The sequence below is a fragment of the Megalopta genalis genome, unplaced genomic scaffold, assembly GCF_051020955.1.
Source record: "Megalopta genalis isolate 19385.01 unplaced genomic scaffold, iyMegGena1_principal scaffold0408, whole genome shotgun sequence".
NCBI classification, from domain to species: Eukaryota; Metazoa; Arthropoda; class Insecta; order Hymenoptera; family Halictidae; genus Megalopta; species Megalopta genalis.
In genome coordinates, this window is record NW_027476477.1 from 184,029 (window position 1) to 193,197 (window position 9,169).

The 9,169-nt window shown below is 37.2% G+C and overlaps 1 protein-coding gene across 1 annotated transcript; it reads right to left on the minus strand.

The window, feature by feature from the left end:
* Positions 1 to 6,269: 6,269 nt before the first annotated feature.
* LOC143263254 (histone-lysine N-methyltransferase SETMAR-like) lies at positions 6,270 to 7,472 on the minus strand. The gene has a single exon (XM_076528352.1). It carries the CDS (start codon positions 7,307 to 7,309, stop codon positions 6,290 to 6,292), a length of 1,020 nt encoding a protein of 339 aa, XP_076384467.1. The 5' UTR covers positions 7,310 to 7,472; the 3' UTR covers positions 6,270 to 6,289.
* Between the last annotated feature and the right edge of the window lie 1,697 nt (positions 7,473 to 9,169).

Genomic DNA, 9,169 nt, shown 5'->3' on the forward strand with positions numbered 1-9,169 from the left:
CCGAAACGAACGAGTTAGCTTCAAGTCCATGCGAAACACATGATTCAGCTGCAAATCAATGCGATGTACAAGGTTTAGCTTCAAATCCATGCCAAACACATGACTTAGCTTCAAATCCATGGGATGTAGAAGGTTTAGCTTCAAATCCATGCGAAACAAATGATTTAGCTTCAAACACTTGGTGTATAAGTGATATAGCTTCAAATGCAGACTAATCAAACGAGATAGCTTCAAAATCCATTCGATACACATGATTCAGCTTCAAATACTTGCGATATAAGTGATGTAGATTCAACTGCAGGCGAAACGAACGAGTTAGCTTCAAATCCATGCGAGACACATGATTTAGCTTCAAATCAATGCGATGTAGAAGGTTTAGCTTCAAATACATGCGAAACAAATGATTCAGCTTCAAACACCTGGGGTATAAGTGATATAGCTTCAAATGCACATTAATCAAACGAGTTAGCTTCAAAATCCACGCGATACACATGATTCAGCTTCAAATACTTGCGATATAAGTGATGTAGATTCAACTGCAGGCGAAACGAACGAGTTAGCTTCAAATCCATGCGAAACACATTATTTACCGTCAAGTACTTGCGGTATAAATGAAATAGCGTCAAATGCAGGCGAAACAAGTGAGTTCGTTTCGAAACCATTCGAAATAGATGATTTTGCTTTAAATCAATGCGATGTGGAAGGCTTAGCATCAAATCCAGGCGGAACAAATGGTTTAGCATCAAATACTTGCGGTATAAGTGATAAAGCTTCAAATGCAGGCGAAACAAACGAGTTAGTTTCAAATCCATGAGAGACACATGATTTAGCTTCAAATCAAAGCGAAGTAGAAGGCTTAGCTTCAAATCCAAGCGAATCACATGATTTATCTTCAAATTCATGCGAAACACATGGTTTAGTTTCAATTCCATGCGAATCAAATGGTTTAGCTACAAATACTTGTGATATACATGATTTAGCTTGAACTGCGTGCGAAGCAAACGAATAAGCTTCAAATCAATGCGATACACATGATTAAGCTTCAAATCAATTCGAAGTAGAAGGCTTAGCTTCAAATCCAAGCGACACTAATTATTTAGCTTCAAGTACTTGCGATATAAGTGATATAGCTTCAAAAGCTGGCCAAACAAACGAGTTAGCTTCACATCCATGCGTAACAGATGGTTTAGCTTCAAATATTTGTGATATACATGATTTAGTTTCAACTGCATGCGAAACAATCGAGTGAGCTTCAAATCCTAGCGAAACAATGATTTAGCCTTAAATCAAAGCGAAGTAGAAGGCTTAGCTTCAAATGCAAGCGAATCACATGATTATCTTCAAATCAATGCGAAGTAGAAGGCTTAGCTTCAAATACATGAGAAACAAATGATTTAACTTCAAACACTTCGGATATAAGTGATATAGCATCAAATGCAGACGAATCAAACGAGTTAGCTTCAAAATCCATGTGACACACATGATTTAGCTTCAAATCAATTCGATGTAGAAGGATTAGCATCAATCCATGCGAAACAAATAATGTAGCATCAAATCAATGCGAAGTAGACAGACTAGCTTCAAATCCATGTGAAACAAATGATTTAGCTACAAATACTTGTGATATACATTATTTAGCTACAACTGCATGCGAAACAAACGAGTTAGCTTCATCTCCATGCGAAACACATGATTTAGCTGAAAATCAATGCGATGTACAAGGTTTAGCTTCAAATCCATGCCAAACACATGACTTAGCTTCAAATCCATGGGATGTAGAAAGTTTAGCTTCAAATCCATGCGAAACATATTATTTAGCTGCAAATCAGTGCGATGTAGAAGGCTCAGGTTCAAATCCATGCGATTCAAATGGTTCATCTTCAAATACTTGTGAAGGACATGACTTAGCTTCAACTGCATGCGAAACAAACGAGTTAGCTTCAAATCCATGCGAAACACATGATTTGGCTTCAAATCAATGCGATGTAGAAGGTTTAGCTTCAAATCCATGCGAAACAAATGGTTTAGCTACAAATACTTGTGATATACATTATTTAGCTACAACTGCATGCGAAACAAACGAGTTAGCTTCAAATCCATGCGAAACACACGATTTAGCTTCAAATCAATGCGATGTATAATGTTTAGCTTCAAATCAATGCGATACACATGATTTAGCTTCAAATCAATACGATGTGGTAGGTTCAGCTTCAAATCCATGCGATATAAGTGATATAGCTTCAAAAGCAGGAGGAACAAACGAGGTAGCTTCAAAACCATGCGAAACACATGATTAAGCTTCAAATCAATGCGATGTAGAAGGTTTAGCTTCAAATCCATGCGATACACTAGATTTAGCTTCAAATCAATGCGATGTAGAAGGTTCAGCTTCACATACATACGACACAAATGATTTAGCTTAAAATACTTCCGATATAAATGATATAGCTTCAAAAGCTGGAGGAACAAACGAGGTAGCTTCAATTCTATGCGAAACAAATGATTTAGCTTCAAATCAATGCGATGTAGAAGGTTTAGCTTCAAATCCATACGATACACTAGATTAAGCTTCAAATCAATGCGATGTAGAAGGTTCAGCTTCAAATAGATACGACCCATATGATTTAGCTTCAAATACTTCCGAAACAAACGAGTTAGCTTCAAATCCATGCGAAACAAATGATTTAGCTTCAAATGAATGCGAAGTAGATGGCTTAGCTTCAAATCCATGCGAAACAAATGGTTTAGCTACAAATACTTATGATATACATTATTTAGCTACAACTGCATGCGAAACAAACGAGTTAGCTTCAAATCCATGCGAAACACTCGATTCAGCTTCAAATCAATGCGATGTAGAAGGTTTAGCTTCAAATCAATAAGAGGTAGAAGGTTTAGCTTCAGATCAATAGAATGTAGAAGGTTTAGCTTCAAATCAATGCGATGTAGAGTGTTTAGCTTCAAATCCATGCGAAACAAATGGTTTAGCTGTAAATAATTGTGATATACATTATTTAGCTACGTCTGCATGCGAAACGAACGAGTTAGCTTCAAATCCATGCGAAACAAATGATTTAGCTTCAAATCAATGCGAAGTAGATGGCTTAGCTTCAAATCCATGCGAAACAAATGGTTTAGCTACAAATACTTGTGATATACATTATTTAGCTACAACTGCATGCGAAACAAACGAGTTAGCTTCAAAACCATGCGATACACTAGATTTAGCTTCAAATCAATGCGATGAAGAAGGTCCAGCTTCAAATACATACGACACATATTATTTAGCTTCAAATACTTCCGATATAAATGATATAGCTTCAAAAGCTGGAGGAACAAACGAGGTAGCTTCAATTACATGCGAAACAAATGATTTAGCTTCAAATCAATGCGAAGTAGATGGCTTAGCTTCAAATCCATGCGAAACAAATGGTTTAGCTACAAATACTTGTGATATACATTATTTAGCTACAACTGCATGCGAAACAAACGAGTTAGCTTCAAATCCGTGCGAAACTCATGATTAAGCTTCAAATCAATGCGATGTAGAAGGTTTAGCTTCAAATCCATGCGAATCAAATGATTTAGCTTCAAATACTTGTGATATACATGGTATAGCTTCAAATGCAGGCGGAAAAAACGAGTTAGATTCAAATCCATGCGAAAGACATGATATAGCTTCAAATCAGTGCGTTCTAGGAGTCTTAGCATCTAAACCCATGCGAAACAAACGAGTTAGCTTCAAACCAATGCGAAAAACATGATTTAGCTTCAAATACTTCCGATATAAATGATATAGCTTCAAAAGCTGGAGGAACAAACGAGGTAGCTTCAATTACATGCGAAACAAATGATTTAGCTTCAAATCAATGCGAAGTAGATGGCTTAGCTTCAAATCCATGCGAAACAAATGGTTTAGCTACAAATACTTGTGATATACATTATTTAGCTACAACTGCATGCGAAACAAACGAGTTAGCTTCAAATCCGTGCGAAACTCATGATTAAGCTTCAAATCAATGCGATGTAGAAGGTTTAGCTTCAAATCCATGCGAATCAAATGATTTAGCTTCAAATACTTGTGATATACATGGTATAGCTTCAAATGCAGGCGGAAAAAACGAGTTAGATTCAAATCCATGCGAAAGACATGATATAGCTTCAAATCAGTGCGTTCTAGGAGTCTTAGCATCTAAACCCATGCGAAACAAACGAGTTAGCTTCAAACCAATGCGAAAAACATGATTTAGCTTCAAATACTTCCGATATAAATGATATAGCTTCAAAAGCTGGAGGAACAAACGAGGTAGCTTCAATTACATGCGAAACAAATGATTTATCTTCAAATCAATGGAAGTAGATGGCTTAGCTTCAAATCCATTCGATACAAATGGTTTAGCTACAAATACTTGTGATTTACATTATTTAGCTACAACTGCATGCGAAACAAACGAGTTAGCTTCAAATCCATGCGAAACACATGATTTAGCTTCAAATCATTGCGATGTATAAGGTTTAGCTTCAAATCCATGCGATAGAAATGATTTAGCTTCAAATCAATACGATGTAGTAGGTTCAGCTTCAAATTCATGCGATATAAGTGATATAGCTTCAAAAGTAGGATGAACAAACGAGGTAGCTTCAATTCCATGCGAATCAAATGATTTAGCCGCATATCAATACGAAGTAGAAGGTTTAGCTTCAAATCAATAAGAGGTAGAAGGTTTAGCTTCAGATCAATAGAATGTAGAAGGTTTAGCTTCAAATCAATGCGATGTAGAAGGTTTAGTTTCAAATCAATGCGATGTAGAAGGTTTAGCTTCAAATCCATGCGAAACGAATGATTTAGCTTCAAACACTTGGTGTATAAGTGATATAGCTTCAAATGCAGACTAATCAAACGAGTTAGCTTCAAAATCCATTCGATACACATGATTCAGCTTCAAATACTTGCGATATAAGTGATGTAGATTCAACTGCAGGCGAAACGAACGAGTTAGCTTCAAATCCATGCGAGACACATGATTTAGCTTCAAATCAATGCGATGTAGAAGGTTTAGCTTCAAATCCATGCGAAACAAATGATTTAGCTTCAAACAATTGGGGTATAAGTGATATAGCTTCAAATGCAGACTAATCAAACGAGTTAGCTTCAAAATCCACGCGATACACATGATTCAGCTTCAAATACTTGCGATATAAGTGATGTAGATTCAACTGCAGGCGAAACGAACGAGTTAGCTTCAAATCCATGCGAAACACATTATTTACCGTCAAGTACTTGCGGTATAAATGAAATAGCGTCAAATGCAGGCGAAACAAGTGAGTTCGTTTCGAAACCATTCGAAATACAAGATTTTGCATTAAATCAATGCGATGTGGAAGGCTTAGCATCAAATCCAGGCGGAACAAATGGTTTAGCATCAAATACTTGCGGTATAAGTGATAAAGCTTCAAATCCATGCGAAACAAATGATTTAAATCCAAATCCAAGCGAAAAACATGATTTAGCTTCAAATCAATGCGAAGTTTAAGGCTTAGCTTCAAAACCATGCGACACAAATTATTTAGCTTTAAATACTTGCGACATAAGTCATATAGATTCGAATGCCGGCGAAACAAAAGTTTTAGCTTCAAATCCATGCGAAACATATGATTTAGCTTCAAATACTTGCGATATAAGTGATATAGCTTCAAATGCAGACGAATCAAACGAGTTTGCTTCAAATCCATGCGAAACACATGATTTAGATTCAAATCAATGCGAAGTAGAAGGCTTGGCTTTAAATCCATGCGAAACAAATGGATTCGCTTCAAATACTTGCGATATAAATGAAATAGCTTCAAATGCCGGCGACACAAACGAGTTAGCGTCAAATCCATGCAAAGAACATGAGTAAGCTAAAAATGCATGCGAAAAACATGATTTAGGTTCAAATTCATGGGAAACACGTGGTTTAACTTCAAATACATGCGAGACAAATTGTTTAGCTACAGATGTTTATGCTTAAGCTTCAACTGCATGCGAAACAAACGAGTTAGCTTCAAATCCAAGCTAAACACATGACTAAGCTTCAAATGCATGCGAAACAAATGATTTAGATTCAAATACTTGCGGTATAAGTGATATCGATTCAAATGCAGACGAAACAAACGAGTTAGTTTCAAATCCAAACGAAACGCATGATTTAGATACAAATCAATGCGATGTATTAGGTTGGTGCGTATGAAATGTCGGATTCTTAAGTGATTGTATAAAACTGCATATCTTTCTTCAAAAGCTGTTTATTCAATCAAAGTATGCTCCATTCGCTTCAATACACTTCTCCCAACGAGATTTTAAAGCGTAGATGCCTGTCTTAAAAAAATTTTGGTCTTTAGAATTAATAAACTCTGATATCGAGTTTTTTAGACTGTCTTCATTTTCATAGTGTTTGCCCCTTAAAAACAGCTCTAAATGCTTGAAAAAATGAAAATCGGTCGGCGAGAGATCCGGTGAATATGGTGGATGCTGCAAAACTTCATATTCCAGTTCGTTCAGTTTCGCAATTGTTTTGTGCGATGTATGCGGCCGAGCGTTGTCATGGAGCAGTAGCGGGCCATGCCGATTCACAAGCGATGGGCGTACAATTTTTAACTTATCGTGCATCTCATCAATGTACTGGCAGTACTTTTCGGCCGTAATTGTCTCCCCAGGTCGAAGGAACGAATAATGGATTACCCCAGCCGCGTTCCACCAAACTGTGAACAAAATCTTCCGTGGATGAAGCGATAGCCTTGGAGTATGGGCACAAACCTCATCCTTGTCAAGCCACCGAGCACACCTCTTTCTATTGTCATAAAGAACCCATTTTTCGTCACACGTAATGATCCGATCGAAAAATGGCTCTCGGTGAAATCGGGTTAGCAATGATGAGCATACGTTTAACCGATCCAGCTTATTTCGCTCTGTCAGTGCGTGTGGTACCCACTTGTCCATCTTCTTAACCTTGCCAATCTCAGAAAGGTGTCTCAATATCGTTGTATGGTCAACTTTCATCCTGATAGCAAGTTCCCTCGTGGATAGGGCTGGATCCGCTTCCACTAGAGCCTTCAGGTCATCATTCTTCACAGACGTTTTGGGTCTTCCGCGCGGCTCATTTTGCAGTGAAAAATCGCCAGTCCGAAATTTTTCGAACCAACGCTGCACTTTCCGATCGTTAACCGTATTCTCCCCAAACGCTTGGTTTATGTTGCGTGCAGCTTTTGCAGCACTATTACCAAGTTTGTACTCATATAAGAAAATGACGCGAATGTCGGCAGAATTCATATCGGCAATAAACTTAAAAGAAATAACAAAAGGGAAGACCTTCGAGAAAACCTATTTTGCTGAAATGAGTCTCTGGCAATGGACAATACGACTATGAATGAGGTTATGTCAAAGACAAAAGTATAACGAAAACAGGGAGACAAACGTCCGCATGTAAAGAGAATCCGACATTTCATACGCACCAACCTAATAGAAGGTTTAGTTTCAAATCCATGCGAAACAAATCAATTAGCTTCAAATACTTGCGACATAAGTGATATAGATACAAATGCAGAAGAAGCAAACGAGTTAGCTTCAAAGCCATGCGATATACACGATGTAGCTGCAAAACAATGCGACGTAGAAGGTTTAGTTTCTAATCCATGCAAAACAAACGATTTGGTATTAGATACTTGCGATATAAATGATATAACTTCAAATGCAGGCGGAACAAACGAGTTAGCTCCAAATCCATGCGAAACACATTATTTACCGTCAAGTACTTGCGGTATAAATGAAATAGCGTCAAATGCAGGCGAAACAAGTGAGTTCGTTTCGAAACCATTCGAAATAGATGATTTTGCTTTAAATCAATGCGATGTGGAAGGCTTAGCATCAAATCCAGGCGGAACAAATGGTTTAGCATCAAATACTTGCGGTATAAGTGATAAAGCTTCAAATGCAGGCGAAACAAACGAGTTAGTTTCAAATCCATGAGAGACACATGATTTAGCTTCAAATCAAAGCGAAGTAGAAGGCTTAGCTTCAAATCCAAGCGAATCACATGATTTATCTTCAAATTCATGCGAAACACATGGTTTAGTTTCAATTCCATGCGAATCAAATGGTTTAGCTACAAATACTTGTGATATACATGATTTAGCTTGAACTGCGTGCGAAGCAAACGAATAAGCTTCAAATCAATGCGATACACATGATTAAGCTTCAAATCAATTCGAAGTAGAAGGCTTAGCTTCAAATCCAAGCGACACTAATTATTTAGCTTCAAGTACTTGCGATATAAGTGATATAGCTTCAAAAGCTGGCCAAACAAACGAGTTAGCTTCACATCCATGCGTAACAGATGGTTTAGCTTCAAATATTTGTGATATACATGATTTAGTTTCAACTGCATGCGAAACAATCGAGTGAGCTTCAAATCCTAGCGAAACAATGATTTAGCCTTAAATCAAAGCGAAGTAGAAGGCTTAGCTTCAAATGCAAGCGAATCACATGATTATCTTCAAATCAATGCGAAGTAGAAGGCTTAGCTTCAAATACATGAGAAACAAATGATTTAACTTCAAACACTTCGGATATAAGTGATATAGCATCAAATGCAGACGAATCAAACGAGTTAGCTTCAAAATCCATGTGATACACATGATTTAGCTTCAAATCAATGCGATGTAGAAGGATTAGCATCAATCCATGCGAAACAAATAATGTAGCATCAAATCAATGCGAAGTAGACAGACTAGCTTCAAATCCATGTGAAACAAATGATTTAGCTACAAATACTTGTGATATACATTATTTAGCTACAACTGCATGCGAAACAAACGAGTTAGCTTCAATTCCATGCGAAACACATGATTTAGCTTAAAATCATTGCGATGTATAAAGTTTAGCTTCAAATCCATGCGATAGACATGATATAGATTCAAATCAATACGATGTAGTAGGTTCAGCTTCAAATCCATGCGATATAAGTGATGTAGCTTCAAAAACAGGGGGAACAAACGAGGTAGCTTCAATTCCATGCGAAACAAATGATTTAGCTGCAAATCACTTCGAAGTAGAAGGTTTAGCTTCAAATCCATGCGAATCAAATGATTTAGCTTCATATACTTGTGATATACATGATATAGCTTCAAATGC